Source organism: Strix uralensis, chromosome 15 (genome assembly GCF_047716275.1).
Source record: "Strix uralensis isolate ZFMK-TIS-50842 chromosome 15, bStrUra1, whole genome shotgun sequence".
Taxonomy (NCBI): Eukaryota; Metazoa; Chordata; class Aves; order Strigiformes; family Strigidae; genus Strix; species Strix uralensis.
The window spans coordinates 15,916,278-15,934,730 of NC_133986.1; the positions used below are offsets into that span (position 1 = coordinate 15,916,278).

At 37.1% G+C, this 18,453-nt stretch overlaps 1 protein-coding gene and 1 long non-coding RNA gene across 6 annotated transcripts in view; one reads left to right on the top strand and one right to left on the bottom strand.

Moving 5' to 3' along the window:
• PLEKHA7 (pleckstrin homology domain containing A7) overlaps positions 1 to 18,453 on the bottom strand; it is a 157,759-nt gene that overhangs the window by 109,073 nt on the left and 30,233 nt on the right. Inside the window, exon 1 of one of the 5 annotated variants that reach the window (XM_074884613.1) lies at positions 15,001 to 15,096. The exons of 3 other annotated variants lie outside the window; for them this stretch is intronic. Coding sequence is in view for 1 of the 2 variants with exons in the window: in XM_074884611.1 (XP_074740712.1) it covers positions 9,191 to 9,210 (20 nt within the window). In the remaining variant the exon portion in view is untranslated. Of the gene's footprint in view, positions 1 to 9,190; positions 9,347 to 15,000; positions 15,097 to 18,453 lie in introns of those variants that run through there. One more of the 5 variants, XM_074884611.1, reaches the window with a different exon arrangement.
• LOC141950158 (uncharacterized) lies at positions 7,819 to 13,308 on the top strand. The gene is made up of 2 exons (XR_012630930.1): positions 7,819 to 7,956; positions 13,171 to 13,308. It is a non-coding gene; the product is annotated as an uncharacterized LOC141950158 (long non-coding RNA).

The following is an 18,453-nucleotide window of genomic DNA, read 5'->3' on the forward strand; positions in this document are numbered from 1 at the left end:
TCTTCTTAGTCCCAACCAGGATTTAGGGTGTTTCCGTTTGATTTGCCAACTGAAAAGAATGTTAGTGTCAAGTCAGCAGATTACAGGCTTATAAACCAGGAGTCTTAAAGGCTGCCAGTGGCTCACCATGCCATTTTGCAAAGATCACTTAGCCCCTTAATGCCTAGCTTAGCCACATAATAAGGAAAATACTGGCTGACAGCAAAGGAACGATGTGAGGATAAATTTTTTTTGTAATTAAGTATTGAAATCCTCTGATTAAAGATTTATGAAGGGATAAAACAGCTGTAGCATTTGAGGGAAAAGATGTGTGGGAATATTCAGAATAGAGCTTTCTTTTTGTCTCCTGCTCCTAGCTGTAACACAACAGAAGCGTTATTGCTCTGAAATTTCAATTTAAATATAAAAGCCATTTAAATTTTAAAATGTGGTGGAAACTACAGAGTTTTTAAATGGGTGGACAGCATTACACAGCATTTAAAGATGGGGATAAGCAAAATGACAACAGGCAGACAAAAACTAAATTTAAGATGATCTTTACAGAACCCTTCACTGGTAGGCATCATACCAGATTTGGAAACAGGAAGGGAAAGTGTGGCATAAGAGGGAGAACGGAGAAAGAGAAAATCTGGTAAGGACCAAAGGGAAAGCCTCCACATAATGATACCCAACATTTCCCAAGTGCCCCTTTCATTTCTTTCCACATGCAGGCTTGATCGCAGTACAGAACTACCTCTGGGATCCAGACCTACTTGCCAAACACCACCTCCAATAAAAGAGGCAAGTGGGCTTCATTCCAACTGCCGTCACGTTTGTCTGAATTTTACTTCCGTGTTTTACTGCCAACAAACTTACTTAAAAATAACCACATTAGTATTGTTTGGCATAGCATGACACGTAGTACTTACTACTTTGCTGGAACAAAATTAAACACAGAAAATAAGATTGAGGCACAAATATTGTGTGTTCCAGAATTTACAGTGACCTCAATAGTGAAGTAACTGACCTATTAGCCATTATAGCATTTAATGCTGCTACTTGAAAAGGTATGCAATACTTAACTGAGGTGTAACGGCTCTTCAAAAAGCAAGGATAGGCTGAAAGACTGGAGAAAAGCTCATGACCACGTTCAGATATTTCAAACAAGTAGCATCCTTGGTAAACTAATGGAAAATTTGTTTAAACTAAAAAGGCAGACTGAAGGAGAAATAGAAACTAACCTCATTACTGGAACCTAAATCAAGTTCATCAAGTCTAGAAGTGAAAGCAGGCTCATTGTAGACAGTTATGTGATGATATATCAAAATGCATATAAAATGTTTAGTATTCATAAATATAGAATGAAGTGTCATGCAGAAATTACTGTAACATCAATACCATAAATCAGTAATTTACTCCCATACAAAGTATTGTATTTGATATTTTCCCCTCCTGCTACAAAATATATTAGACACTAAAATAGAAGGGAAAAAAATACTACAGGAAATGTAGGAAAAATCATTACATGGAGTTCGACAATAACAGTATTACTTACAAAGAAAATATTACAACAATACTCAATATACTGAAAGGTACTTAGAAGACATAATGGTAAAAGTCTTTTCCTCCTTTCTGTACGAAACACAAGAATAGGTAAATATTCAACAACACTGAAAAACAATGGCAAATTTGAAACTGAAGAAGAACACTATTGTTGAAAACTCAAAACTCATCCAGAGTTAAAGACTAACTGGATATGTATATAGGGAAAAACAAAACAAAACAACCTAGAAGTGATATCAGAAAAGCACCAGAAGGACTTGAAGGAGGACTTGAAGACAACACCAGAACATGGAAGAAAGCATCCATGTGAAAAAGCAATCTAACCTAGGTCCCAAAGCACGTCTTTCACTCTTTTCTGAGGCAGACTAGTTCGTTCAGTGATAATGCATAATCTCTGCTGCCACTCCTAAACTTGTTGGTCAAACAACTGAAGAAAGATTTATTTTTTTCAACCTAGTTTCCCAAGAAAACTGAAGTGATCGTTGTTACATAAGCAGATACAGAATAAGCAGGTTACTTGTTGTTTTCAGGTAGGCTACCTAGTGAAAAAAATAAAGAGAAGTGAGCAACCTCCAAAAGAAAATATGCAGCACATGAAGATGTTTGTATTCTGACTTTAATTAAACTGCGTTCTCAAAAGCAAAACACACATCTACCTTCTCCCCCTCTCCTAACCCACCTTCTAGTCTTTAAAATTTCCCATTTATCTGCCCTCCTAATACCTGGTTGCTCTGTTTGCCTTTCAGCAGCTTTCCATTTCTCCAGCCTGTCTTTCCCTCCTGCTGTTAAAGCAGCTTTCTTGCCATATGCATGGCACTATCCCAGCAGGCCTATTACAAGCTTGTTCAGCATGACAGCCCATTTAACGAGCCTACAGATGCCTCTTACCCATCCTCATCCTCCATCAGCTTCACATCATTCCCAGCAAGATCTTTAAAAAGAAGTAAACATCCCAAAAAGCAAGCAACAGTTGATTAACAACTGTGCCGCACACTTCACAAGGACACGGAAGTTTCCCTACATTTTCCCCACACTCTCTGTCCATACACTGTCACCTCCTGAAATATGTGATGCAGACACAAAACCAATTCAAAAGGCAAGATTTCCAAGAAAAGCAAGAATTTCTACTTAGTTTCTCAAGCTTGTCTTATTTATTTTTAGAAGGAAATAGTGAGTGTAAAGCTACCCTCTCAAACTGAACACTGGAACACAAAGTTAGCATCTCTTATGATACAAAAGTAAGTGAAATCTCCTTTGGAAGGAGGTTTGAATTTGCAGTTGGGTCCTATGTTAGCCATTGAAACGCTGGGTAGGTCAGATGAAAAAGTACTGAGGGTGGGGAGAGAGACACCTACTTGACTCTTTGCTTGGTACCCAGGTGTGAAATTTGAACTCCACTGGCTATTACCAAATACCAGAAACAACATACAGGTTTTAAGACTTTTCAAGCACTATGCAATCCTCCATCATCTGTCCCAGTAAGTCTTTCTTTGTTCCTCTCAACCAGGCATCACAGGTGGAGCTTGGCACTCTCCACAGAACAGAGCCATTGCCCAGCCACCCTGTACAGCAGTTAGGAGAGTCTACTCTGGGATGCAAACCAGAGCACAGAAATTTAAAATCTAGCTATTCTAGGTCATTCTTTCCTTCACTTTAGGGAAGCCTCTCAGTGGCAGAACGCCTGCATTTTCACTTGCATCACTTTAAAGAAAGCAAAATGTGTTCTCAAACCTAATTTTCCAGATATGAAAACATGTAACAGTCATATAGGACCTGGCTTTCAGCTATTTCTACATCACTCAATTTGCTAAAAGGTTCCTTTGAAGAAACTTGCATATCACATGAAATTCTTGAGAAAAGCATCTTTTGCAAGACAAAATGCCAACACACTCCTCTCTGTGACCATGCAGGCTAGTATGTGTGATGGAAATCTATACAGTAGAAATAATTAGGGCCTTGAAGTATAAAGTATACGAACTTTAAGGAATTTGTTTCCATTAAGGATTTGTCCTTCAAGGCCTAGAGAAGTAAAAGTAACTGCAAGATACAGCAGTAGGTTTTATTTTAGGTAGACACATTTCTGCATCCAGAAGCCTAATCTTAAGATGCCACATATGAAAGCAAACAATTCTGTTTCATTCCTTGCTCCTCTTCAGAGGCACAGAAGTCACACAGAGACATCAGCAGCACTGGCTGAAAACTAGTCCTCTAGACAGACACCAGCTTCCACGTGTTCTGAACATTGTTCCAGGAACCAGTCATTAAAAACGTACAGTAAAAAGCTAAACACTACTTGACAAAATGAACTTCAAAAAACATTGCATTTGGAAGAATCCCACAATGAATACTTTATTTGGTAGATTTAAAAAAATACTAAGTCTGGGTAGAGTCCTTCTGTCAGAGTCTGAACCTAGGTTTTAAAAATTCCTACACCTGAAACAAAGCCTAGAATTTACTCTAAACATTTGAGAATTCATAGTGAAGTTACTAGGACTGATATGTCTGTTTGCTACCTTAGTCCTTCCAGACATTCTTACTTGGATTAACAAATAATATTTTTAACTACTAGACAGGCTGTAAAGATTCTCCAAAATCCACAACCAGGGCCCTGGCTTGCAAGACAATCTAAACAGCATTACCCAAAAGCCATTCCAGCTACAAGCAGTTACGGTGCAGCCTGCACAGCCTCCATTGACCTGACACATTCCAATTCTATATCAAGCCAAAAATCACAGCTTAAGTACTAATCACACATCACCATTAGTACTTGAAAGCACATCTTCCTAGCCTTTATGCCCAAACTGGAGGTGGCACACCTCCCTCTCTTGCCTCTTCCACTCTTCCTGGAAGTTGCCACTCTCCATTTATAAGTAGTTTAAGGCTCCATTCCTTCTACTCTCCTCTGGGTGCTCAAGAGTCAGGATCCTTCAGGCTTCACATATTACTACTGCCATCACCCCTCTGTAGTAATGCCCCGTGGCACCTACAGACACCAGGTTCTAGCACGCTGCTCTGTAACAGTGACCAAAACAGAATGGCTGGAGGGCCATGTGGAGGTATATTCCAGCAGCAGCTTAGCCCTGTTCACAAAAGGATCCTTTATGGCAAAGTATCTGTTCAGGGAGGTAGCCAGAACAGTGTTGTTTACTACTGTACCTCAAAGCAAAAGGAGACATGCTGTTGTGTGTAAAACCAGCATCACTGAAGAGCCAAACCAGAAGCTCTCAGATCCAGAAACAATCACCACCCTGCAACTCCTGTGCAATACTGTGCTTTACACCGCAGCTTCCCTGTTCCTCACACATCACACCTTCAGAGACTTTAAACAAAAAACAGAACTCAGTTTCTGTTTTCAGTTACAGCACTTATTTTTCACAGTTTTATTCTGAACATAGGAGGCAAGATAGGTAACTAATCAATTGTGAGCAAAAACCTAAAGCTCATAGACCAAAATAAGCCATTTAGAGAGCCTGGAGCCATAACGGCCACATTTTGTTTGACATAATTATTTCACTTACTCAAGTAACTTTTACCACTAGATGTCTCAACAGCCAGCCATGAATTCTCAATGCCTCTCACTAATATTGTGTGATAACAAATACCAGAAGAAAGCATGTACTAGAATGGAGATTAATAAACTGCAATCTTGATCTAGATGTCAGATAACCAATGCATGTTTCTTTACCATTTAGCAAGTGTTCAGGCAGAAGCTAAACAACTCTTTATTGTGGCCAAAGGTTCTCAATTGATTCATGAGCAACTGAACACGGTTGGCATCCTGCCTGTCAGAGAGATAACCCTGTCCTGTTGAACTAGAGCAGTGAATCTTCCTGCCTGCAAACATAAAATCACAATGAAGTTGCCATGTCCCCAGGTATCCTGTTCTCAACCAGGCCATTCTGCCCCACAGCTGGCTAAATTAGTCCACAATTTGCAGAAAGGGCAAGAAAAATTCTTGTCAACAATAAAACATCAGGATGTCTTCTGGGGCAGGATAGAAATACCTGGGCTGTAAATTAACCTACTGCAAGTCATGAAACCTCACAAATATAAAGCCCTTGACCATGACACAGACAGGAAGGGGGAAGTACCCTCCTTATGCCCTTGCCTTCCTCTCTAACTGCAATTCCAGATGAAACAATTAGCCACAAGTAACCTGCAATTGAAAACTAGCACCCAAGATCACTTAATTGGTACCAGCAGAGTTAGTTACTCTGTACCTGTGCACATAAACAGTCTGTACTGTACATCTCTGAATTTTAACCTAAGTAAACTCTGGGGGATGATCTCATCCTCGATGCTAGCAGAAAAAATTACCTTCCACCAGCAGGTTCACTCTGTATCATCCCCATGACCTTGACCCAGGAAACAAAGTAAACATATCACCTGGCCACACAGACATTGCCAGCAATCCATCACCTGCCAGTAGGCTGGAAGAAGGAGGCTGCTCTTGCTGGAAAGCAAGAGGTTCACAGGCCACAGCATGGGCTGCAGCAGTGGCACAGCATTTCATCACTGGAGTCTGGCTGCCCTGGCACTGCCCTCACACTGGCTTTGGAAGGAGGTGGATAAGGACTAAACACCTCATGCCCTCAGCTTTACAGCATACACAAGTCATAAGGGCTGCACCTGCAATACACTGAGGAAGCTCAGGTCAGGTATAACAGTCTGGTGGAGAAAGGCTGCAGGATTCACCTGCCTGAAACCGTGCGCCATCAGAGCTGCATCACAGCTGCGTGAACCCATGCCAGCATCATCACTGGCCAAAAAAAGGAGATAATTCCAGAACACATCCAAGAAAAAATGGGAAAAAAAAAACCCAAAAATTAAAGAAGCCCTGACCAAACCCACCTAGTTCCTCATAAAAAGTTCATCAACTTCACCTGTCTATACAAGATTTTTCCAAACAGTTCTACAGAGCAAATTTTTAAGGCCTGTACCAGGTATTGACTATCTTCAAAGACCATTTGGAAGTGATCATTCCATTTTCTGTGTAAATACAAGAGTATAAATCTTGTGTGCTGTAGAATTATCAGGTATTCCACATCTCAGTTCAAAGAAAATCAGGAAATCAAATTACATTCTCTCGCTGTATGAAATGATTCCATTTTCTTAAATCCGAAATAACTTCTAAACAGCAACAACAAAAAGCATTCATGAAGACATGACATTATTATGTAAAAAAATATGCAGAGCCTGAAATGGGATTAAGCTACTTTATTCTACTTAAAAATGAATTATACTGGATAGAGACAAATATTTACTGCCAAGTGACATGAAAATATTGAATAAAAAAAACTAACCAACATGGTTGAGAAAAAAAAAATAGTCATCCAAACAAACTTTAAAGAAATAAACTTTTGCTTTTTTTTTTTTTTTTAATAAACACAGTCACTACAAACATATGTAGAAGCCAGAATGCTGATATTATAAGCAATTTTTAAAATTACTTTGAATTTAGAAGACAGGTTCCTCTCTATCGTGACCCAAATAAATCTTAATTTACTTGAGCTACCAGAACATAGTAAGTTTCTCTCTCCAGAAGACGTAAGTCATTAATACAAACTAAATAGATGCCTATTTAATGGCATCCAAACTTCAGCTTGCTGGCCCCTGATGAAGCTCCAGAGTATATAATGTGCATCTCGTAAAACTGCAAATAAGGAAGGCTGAGTCTATTTTTCATCTCCAGGATAAATCACACACAGTCTTCTACATAAGAGGACTGTCATACAGTGTCATTTTTAACTCAGACATTTTATCTTACCAGCCCTGATGAATTCTTATCTATAAGAATAACCTATTCAAGATTCTTACTAGCAAATAAACTGTAACTACAATGCCTTATAAATTGTGCAAATCATGTATGAGATTACAGAAAAACATTACAATTAGAGGCAAAGGAAACACTGTCATTTCACTTTAAAGTTGGCAATTTGTATAATTCCACGTGCCTCAAAAGAACAAGAGTAAAAAGAAACTGTAGGGTGTACAAACTCCTGAGGTCAGAGTGATAAATGAAACCAGTTCCAAAATAAGCTTTCCTAATTAAGACTTCTAAACCAGAGCTGGCCTGCATTCAGTTAATATCACTGTTACAAGTAATCTGAAATATTCTTGATAAAATATTTTTAGTATCGACTTCAGCATATTAAAACCAGTTGAAGGTCATTATGAAGATGAAAAAAAAATGAAGTTCAGACACAGGAAAGTTAAGAAATTCATTCCTAAAACTACACAAAATATTTTAGAACTCTGACTTAAATCAGTTCAAGATTGTTTGTTTATAATTATCTTAATGTTTTATAATCTGCACATTAAAAAAAGAAACAACGTATCCATCAGTTCTTGGATTACATCTGCTGAATTCTACTTATTTGTCCCCACAGGCACACCTGAACTACTAAATGCAAGGTGAGTGGTTTTTTAGTTAAAAGCCAGAAACATTGTATACATAGTTTTAATCAAGTCTATGCCATCCCAGCCTCCCTGAAGAAATATTTAATTTGCTTAATTAGACAGATGGCACTTTTTATTATACTTGTATTTGTTCACTGCACTTAAGAAATTTAATTTGCATAGCAAAACTTCTTCATTTGCTAGGTCAATTCATGTGCCACTAAATGACAACTCAGCACTGCAAACTGAAGTAGAGAAAAATGTAACCTATTCTCTGAAATGTAAATATTTCATACCCGTCTTTTTAAACAGTCAACAGTTTAAACTCTTCACTCTGTGCTGGTGTAAGAACATATTTTATTTATTTAATTTTGGCATATTCCTTGGTATGTCACTTTAACCTCAGAATAAAATAATGCTAAGGAATCCTTTACATTATGTTACATTCTTATGATTTCCATTACCATACACCACCTTGAAAGGGAAGAAATTAAACTTAACAATGAAATTATAGAATATACAACACACATTTGAATCACGGTCACACTGTTAAGAACTGAATGGACTGCATAGAATCCTAAAAGAACAATGAGATTTATGGAAACACAAAAAAATGAAATACCTAAAAGCACTGAGATACAGACTCAAACCTATGATTTGCCATTATAAGAAATAGCTACATATTTTCCAAGATAAGGCATGATTTCATTTGCAATCAAGCTTTTGACTGCTAGAACAATTTCATTACTTCAGAAGGCATTACAAATACTTCCACTCTTCATCCCTTGTAAAAAAGTCTGTTTAAACACTTTTGAAATAATGCAAATATGTGTTCTCTTTGATAAGAATTAACCATCACTTTGAAAGCAAACTCCACAATGACCAAGGAACAATCCTACCCTTCTCATCAGGATCTTTCACAAACCTGGAATGTAAGTCCTGATGGAAAGCCAGTGTTAACAGTATGTGTCAAGAACATCCAACATCCACTGCCCTAATTATTTAAGATAACAGTACTCAACTTTCAGGCAGGTATTCTAGTCACAAAGCAAACTTGAAAAACATGGCACTAAATAAACACTGCACATTTAAAGTTACAGGATGGAAAACCCAAAAAAGGTTAGCAAGAGATCAGTATAAAATCCTTATATTATCTCAGGCATTTAGTACATGAAACACAGGAAAAAATACAGGGTTTCAAATGTGAAACATTACAATCTTTTTGGAAGGACTGAACACTGATACATACCGAAGACAGTACTTTTTCATAGCACTGTTTACAGACCATCAGCTTCAGTCAGTCATTAACCATTCCCGTGATTAAGCCTGAAGTATTCATAAGCACTCAAAAGTGAAGCACAATCATTAAAAAGGACCACACTTGCCCTCTCCTCATTTGCTGAAAAAAAAAATCATTAACGCCTTTACTCCTCTCTTTCCACCTAGGGAAAGAAAGAAAGGGGAGGGAAGAAGATTAGAGCAGAATACCGCCTACCTCACAGCCATCACTTCCTCTCAACAGGTCATCCACACATAGAAAAAGGACTAAAACAGGTCTCTAAATCTGTTCCAGTGCTTCAGACTGGCTTAAGAGAAACAAACCATAATTAGCTCGTTTTATGTAACTGATATAAGTTTGAACATTTAATGTTAGTTGATTTTACACTGATGATAAAACCACCCACTCCTGGAGATGCCCTAACATGACCAATTCCACTTAGTGCCATCATTCTTTCATGTGTTTCAAGATAAAGGCAAAACATTTAAATACGAAATATCAAGAAACTATAATTATGATATTATATCCCAGATAATTTCTAAAAACAGGAAACTGATGTTTTAATAGAGTTGCATTATTTTAATTAGCTCTCAACATTAGTCCTTGGCCACGCAACTTCTATGGCTACAATTTGCATAATTACATTTGCAGACAATCACCTTCTGGGTTTCCTCCCATCTAGAACAAGTTAATCATCTTGTTATATAAAACCAAATTAAATATAATCTTTCAGGAAAATATCCCTCCTCAGATTAATCACTTGAAGCAAAGCAGAAACATTGCAAGCACGATTTTATGAAAGTTCTTATAGAATTGGAGCACTTTCAGGATGGGTGGATTAAATCTATAAATTTCTCCTCAGAGGTATGAATTAAAAATCTCCGCAGTTTTGTGAGATATAAAATTTATTAAAAGAGCCTTGACATGTTCCATGACTCCTACGGCAAAGTAACTAAATTATCAGGATTTATTATGCTTTATTTTAAAACTGTCTTCAAAATACTGCCTATCACAAAATGAATTCTGGTCCAATTGCTTCAATAAGTTTAAAACTTTTTTGTAAATACTTCCACACAATCAGAATACTCACTGTAACTGCTCTTGGTAACTAAATTTTGTCTCAACAATATGCTGTGTTAAAACAATTATCTAACATGTTACGCTAATTGAAGTAGGTCACACTGTTTCTATCAGATTTGCCTTAAAGCGCTTCCTAATAAATTAGTTGTGAGAGAAATGTTTGCTTTATTTTCTCTAAAAAATTGTTCATTTACAAGTATATAATAGGCAATCCACAGTCTTTGAGAGACTCAACACATTCTGTGCTATATTAAAGTACAGAAGATGTATTTTATACTAATTTTCTTATGCTGCAGATACACAGAGAAGCCTTTGTGAAAATACCACCATTTACAACTACACAACTGAAATTCTTTCCATATTTGGGAGGAGAAGGAGCTGAAGGGGGGTGTTATTTATCAGGAAGCTCCTATGACTTTACTCTCATCACTAAAACGCTCTTCACAGCTCTTGTGATCTTCGCTGTTATCTGTATTTGTATTACGGCTGTGCTCAAAAAAGCAATATGCAAGGCATGATGCAAAACCAGAAGAGGTCCATCTTTATAGCTTTAGCATCTATTAGCTATATTTACATATAGTATTCATTTAAAAACAAAAATGATTTGACTGAAATAAAATGCAGTGCAAACTATAAAAGGCAAAAGAACCATGCTCTTTTTATTAAGGGACATAATTTTAAAAATAAGATAAAATAAAATAAAAATCTGTAAAATTGCAAGCCTGCCATTTCCTTTCCAGTTCACCAAACATGGAGTGAGAAATTAAACTTTTTCCTAAGCTTTTATTTAACTCATCACCACAGGATCAAAAACTTCAAAGTTTGGAAATACTCCCATTACTCCTTATTTACCTTCTAAACGAGATATGAAAATACATGCAAAGAAGTGGTTCTAGGAGTTAATGCTATACAAGTACCTCCACTAAAGCCTAACAGAAGATGAGCTCGAGTAAGTGACAATCCATCCTAACTGAACATTTGTTTTTAATTACTTTACATTTAATTGCAGGTGCTCACAAAGTTTAAAAAATAACATTGATCTCTGCTTACTAGAAAATATTTTAAGCTGGAGTCATAATATTAATTAGTCACCAGTAACTTATTTTTGCTTTGAAATAATATTTACATAATGTTACACCAGGGAACATGTCCCAGACAGTACTTCCTAAGGGTACATTAAAACCAGAAACAAGCGCATACAAGGTTCAGAGCAACATCAGAAAGAAGCTGTTGTATTTCAGCTGCACAGCGCTGACAAATTTTCACTCTGCTATTTTATACAAATGTAACAGTAATTACTCGCATAACCTGACACCAGTTCCCACATTGTTCATTCCCACAAACTACATGACACAGAAGGAGATTAATTTCTTCCTGCAGCACTATACATAACTGCTGAAATCCCAGTGTCCCTTCCTTCTGATCACTTTTAAGAATTGGCCCTAAATGCCTTCCCCACACTGAGCTACCAGTAAAATCAATTCTTACAACCCCTGGTTGCAAGGAGGTCTTTTGCCTATAGAAATTTTTGATCAACATATCTGCCAAGTAATGTTTTTTAGATTGCTCTATCCAATTATTTTGGATATTTAAGCAATCACTTCTCTTCCCAGACTCTCCCAATTACAACTTCATCATCCTCATGACTCACTCTTTTTCCTGTTCCCTTTTCCAAGACTCCTTGTGATCTCCCCAATACTTCAGCTGCTGCTTCTGTCCCTGGCACCTTCCAAATTTAGGAACTGTCTATAACATGAAATCTTCTTATCATATTCACAAATCAGAATTTTTTTATACAAGACTAAGAAATCCTGGCCATTCCTAATGGAAGTATTTCTTCTCAACCCATTTCGAGTTTAATTTTGGCTTCATGGAGAATGCTAAGGTTCATATCTTTAACACTCCTCAAAAATCAGACCTCTCTCATTAACAAGAAGTACACAACTTTTATATGCTAATTTTAAATTGTAAAAGGGAATAATTGATAAATATACTACAAAAAATCCCATGAAAGAGGACCACTATTTCTCCCACACCATTTAGATTCAACAAGATAAAGATCCCAAACTTACTTTGTGTTTACTCTATTACACTTAAATGGTTTTCTCACTTAAAAAAGGAGGAAGAGGAGACATATTAGTCTTTATACTAATGAGGAAAAAGGAAACATTAAGCATAAAATGAGATACGATTTTCAAATTTCCAATGGGCTATTATAATAAGTTAATAGATGGGAACCTTGAACTATGGGATCTGTGTTACTGATGTCCTTTAAAGATGTGATGCCTGTAACGCTTTGTGGACCTGTTTCCCAGCTTTGGTATGTCATCCAAAATGGAACAGACCCAGGGAAGTATCAATATGCCAAACAGCTTTTCTGCATAGAGAAATACTTTGAAGCTATGTGAAGCTCTGTGAACAGCTTTCATAAGATTTAAGCTTTGGGCACAGAAAAACTAATTTTGTAAGAAGCTCAGATTAAACTGATAATGGCTTTAGGAGTATTTAAAGACATTAAAAAAAATGCTCCGATGGGTTTCTCTAGACCAAGAAAACATTTCCCCTCATGCATGACATGTTTGGTACTATAAATAAATTACAGCTGAAACACCAGAGACTGTGTGAAACTACTACCCTCTAAGACCATACATGATACTTGAAATTCTGATTTATTCTTGATTTAACATCCCAAAATGTCAACACCATTCCCAGTTTACTTGTGTTTCAACAGATTCATCTTTCCGTCTAAAAGAGAGAAAAGCACTGCAATTCCATTAACTTCCAAGTGTTTGTTCAGCCTAAACATACATCGTAAACTTCACATTATGAATGATGTGTTATTCTAGAAGATTTTTCCTTCTGCATTGCAGGCTAAAACCAGCATAATAAGGATCTAGAAGACTACAGATATCCTGTGGTTGTTAATTCAAAATATCAGAAGAGAAGTATACTGCATGCTTCACTGGATTTCTTTTAAAAAAATAAAGATCACCAAAAGCGTAGCAACCTGAACACCAGACCTACCCAGATTCACTTTTACACTTCATCTCATTTCCAAAAGCTTGCACTTTAAAGATTTTTAAAGATTTTTTTTTTAACTAATTTGATTATCCAAAATATGCTATTAATTCCGTAGGCATAGTCAAGGAAATTTAAAAAGAGCTTCAACAGTCTTAACTTAGGATTGTTTAAATGATGAACAAGTACCACGGTGTAGAAGTAGCTACTTATAATAAAATTTCCTCACGATGGCAGCATAAGCCATTCCGAGGAAGTGCTAAATGGCAATACACATTCCTACTCATACAAAACAGCGAGATCGCAACTGTTCTAGAAATAGTGTTCACTACTTTTATTTTTCTCCCTCTTCACATTGCCATTTCTACACTACTTTACAGTCTTCTTATTTAGTCCCCAGAATGCCACAGGAGTATTATTCTACTTCACACATATAGAGGAGGTACCACACTACCAAGTATTTTGACAAGTGATATTTAATTTTATGCATCTACCCCATACACTCCATTAGATTCTGCATCATTTGCGTATCCTATTTTGAAAAGTCTGACAACCGCCCAATCCGTGTGTTTGCATGAATCACTAAATTGAGGCTACAAGCAAGATCTATGAAGTTCTTCTGAAGAAGATCTTCCATCAAGTTGATTGCTTTTAATGTTTCTGCATTACAAAGACGACAATATCATGACTTCAAAGACCCCATTATTTTCTTGGAAGCAACAGTAATTTCAAAACTGGCCAGAGGGATTCTGAGGTAATGGCCTCAAGCTGCGCCAGGGAAGGTTTAGACTAGATATTAGGAAGCATTTCTTTACAGAACGGGTTGTTGGGCGTTGGAATGGGCTGCCCAGGGAGGTGGTGGAGTCCCCATCCCTGGAGGGGTTGAAGAGTAGAGTCAACATAGCGCTGAGGGATCTGGTGTAGTTGGGAACTGTCAGTGTGAGGTTAATGGTTGGATTGGATGATCTTCAAGGTCCTTTCCAACCTAGATGATTCTGTGATTCTGTGAATATCTTGCATTTTACCTTACTGACCTTCCACAGTATATAAATTACAAAGATTTATAGCCAGTTGCATCCTTTATAAAGTGTGAAATTCACTGAGTTCAAAATCTGCAAAAATTCAGCTTATAAATAAATTATATCAATTAAGTCTGTGTTGATTAAGAAGAGGTTTGAGATTAAAAAGATCACCATGCTTGGAAAGACTTTGTTTAAAGGCTATTACTAGGGCAATTCACTCTTTCAGACTGTGCTGCAAGCAAGGCATTGCTGAGGCTACTACCTCCAAAAGCTCATCACCGCAGATCAGCCACCGTAACTGTGCATGTAGTTGTTCCTTAACCCAGTTCTATCAAAATAATCTTAGTTTTTTAAAACCATGGAGTGCAAAGTAACCCAGATCATTGAGACACCAGGTTAGGAAGAGACAACACCCAGAGTTATGCCGGCTAATCCAAGGGGACAGTAAACTCGAGGAGGAGAAAAGACAGACAAGTAAGAATGACTGACCACCTCAATCTCCTGCTCAGCTGCAAGTTTCATTATCTGTCTACAGCCTTTCAAAGTGCACTAGGACCCCACTCTTAGAACACCTACACAAAGTTTAAACATCAGAAGTGCATCTTTATTTCATCTTCATATTACTGACTAGTCGTGTTTAAATATACCTAAAAAACTTACCAATTTGTAGTTTTACACCATCTCTGATTAATCACCAACTGCTTAAAGGGAGCAATCTTGAGACTCCATCAAACTGAAGAGAAACTGCCACTCACCCTATTTCTAGATGTTAATAAAGACTGAAAGAACAAACATTCAGAAGGAAAGGAAAAAGACAAAAAAAAAAAAATCAGTCTTTTTTAGATAAAATAGAAGCTAGAAGTAACACAAATGAAATGCGTTTCTAACCCCTGAAACACAGAACGGATGTATTCATTCCAGAACCTTAACTCGCAGCACATGTTGCAATAAATACTACAGCCTATACGACTTGGCGGTTCATGTGACTTGGCATTCCTGGACAGAGCAAACAGACATGCTTGCACACAGATGTAACAGCCAAAAGCAGCAGTGAAGGTTTTTTGGCTGTAGTTAAGCTTCTCCTTAACTATATTTTTTGATGTCTTGGCAGTTTTATCTCCACTATGGTAAGGAGGGTGGTTAACACCAATTTTCTCAAATCAGACTCAGATTACACTGACTGAAAAGATCTTAATTTGAGGGTTTACAATAAGCAGATTAAAACAAACCAGCAGCATCTTTGTTTTTAAGCAATATACTCGCTGAATAGCAAACAGATATTTACCACATCAAAGAAAAAGTAGCTTTATAATAAAAGCCCATCTCCCGAGCATTTATGGTTTCTAACAGAATTATTATTCCTCCAGAAACCTCCCATTTTCTTCTCCATACACCCTTACAGTACACCTATTTTGGCCACGACTGAAGCAGAACTTTACCACATTTCCTCTGCTAACAGGATTTTTCAAATGAGCAACAAAGACTGGGAACAGCTGGAGCTTCAGAAGAGGATTGCCTCATTACCAGTAGCAATAAACAGAATAGATCAAGCAGAGGAAAAAGCCAAGTTATTCATTTAAAAGGAAAGTTACTAGGTTTAAAACTTCACAGCCTAAAATCAAGACTCTGCTGCTGGTATGTACATTTGTGTGCATTGTTACATAACAACATTGTAATAACGGGAGTCCTACATGAATTACAGCTTTTTGTTCCTGTAAGTAATGTTAGTTGAATTCAAGAATGACACGATGAGGTCAATTGAGTTGTGTGAAGGAACTACCCAGATGTAATTAGAAACCACGACTTCTACTATCTTCAGCAAGGCACTTCTTCAAACATATAATGAAATATTCATGACCATATTGTGACAGAAGAGCCTACAACCAACTTAAGCAAGAGGAATTGCATGACAGCCTGTCAATTAAAAAAGAATTAAAAAATCCAGTAAAAAGGTGTATTTGGCAAGACAAATTTTCACTCCCAAATTATTTTTTCCTCTAGTCTTGTCTCTCGTTGGTAGAGACTAGCAAAAAATACTAATTTTATGGAGATGCAACTGTGCAATAAATATAGCATGAATAAGTTTTTTCAATTATCAGACAAAAGGTTTCATATGTAGGGGATAATTAGTCAAACAGAAGTTTAAGGAAAAAAAAAAAAAAAAACCACAACAAAAAAAGAAGTTTTAAAAAGCAAGGGAAATACAACGTTCAAAATTAGATCCAAAACATGACCTAGCAGCTGAAAGTACAGAAATGCCAAGACAATGCATAATGTATGTCCGACAGTAAACTGATCGGTAAGCAGGAGGTACCCTAGCATGAGCCACCATTGTAATATGGCAGAGAAAAAAGACACAATTCAGTGCCAGGATACATCATGACAAGTATTTCCAGAGAGACAAGGAAATATTTTAAGCAGTCTTTAACTGTGTTTCAGCAAGACTTTGCTGAAGATATCAAGAGTATCATGCACCATTCTCGATAATCCAGATTTAGAAAACATCAAACAGGTGCATGTAAAAAGAACAACTTCCTGTATGTGGGGAAGAGATCAGGACACATCAAGTACTCTGCCAATTGCAACAAGCTAGGGCACATCTACTCTGTAAAACGTAGCACAAGGCACAGAAACTTGAGCTAAAAGCAAGGCAAGCTAGTGTCTGAACCAGACTGACTGAAGGTGGAACACTCCAAGACACCTGATAGCCCAGGCACATCATCATGCAGATGTGACTATACTGCTTTTGGCTGAAAACTAATGCCACTGACTTGCACTGTGCTACACAGGTATACGAGCTGGGCCTCATCTTCAACCCACGGCACAGCGTAGACATGCGTTAACATGAAGCTTATTCAACCCTTTATTTTGTAGGGTGTAGGACTGCTGTTTAAAAACAAACCAACCAACCAGTAATACAAATACCAGAGAAGGGAAAAGTTGCCTTTGTCAAACAACAGGAATGGCAAGAGACCAACTGATACCAGATTGCAACTAGTTAATACAAGTCAGAGCTTAAACAGAGTTCCCAAAACGTCTTTATTTCTAACATAATCTGGTACATACAGGCCAAAGGAAGAAAAAACAAACATACATATAAAACAGTTGCAGATTAATTAGTCCATAAGACAATTTAAATGATGTAGTGAAAATCTGACGACATGATTGAGTCAATACCTTTTTGCAGACATCAGCCTATTGTCTGCAAAAATTACAATCAAACGATAATTCATACATTTACTAGTATTTGATAGCACTGTTCCTGCAAAGAATTCACGGCTGTTTGTAAATATCAATAAATATTTTGGATTCTACTATATTTCTGAAGCTGTGAAACTTATCCAATTGTGCAAACACCTACTCGTGAACTTCAAAACTTCTGAATCAAGAATATTCAAAAGAAGTCTCTGAGCTGTAGCATACTAGAAGAGAACCTGTTATGAGTTTACCATGCTAAACTACTATGCAAACTAAGATTTAACTCTATTTTTTTCCCTTTTTTTTTAAACTGCCCTTTAAATAAGCCCTAAGCAAGAGCTAACAAGCATTACTGTAGAGCAGAGATCAGCAAATTCTTAAAACTTAATGTTTTAGTTGCTGAAAAAAAAAATAGTTTTCCCATGTCACAAGGGTATTACATTATGTAATACTTAAAAACTGCTTAGATTCTGAAAACAATTACTTTACACCCACAATAGTCTACTTACACACAAAGTTCTAATTGGGCAATGCATGTTTCTTGGATCAAGAGAGTTCAACATCTGTCCAGCTGGATGCCTCAGAGAAATGATGATGTCTTCCTCAGCTAGGAAGTAACTTTTTTTTTTTAATTAATATACATGGGGTTACCTAGTAAAAACTCAACAAGTGCTAATTATCTTCCATCTGCAGTCTCTTCAGTCCAGCAAAGGAATCTAACCTGAATGCCTGCCTCCATCAACATGGTTCCAGTAATGGTAGTGGAATCTCTCTCTTCCTACCCTCCAACCAGATGAATGACAAAGGGCATTTTCTTCTTGCTGGCAAAGTAGGGCCGCAACTATCATATACAATCTCATTAAGAATATACCTTCTTCTGATATGATCTTAAGTCCCGAATGTCAGGAATCCCAG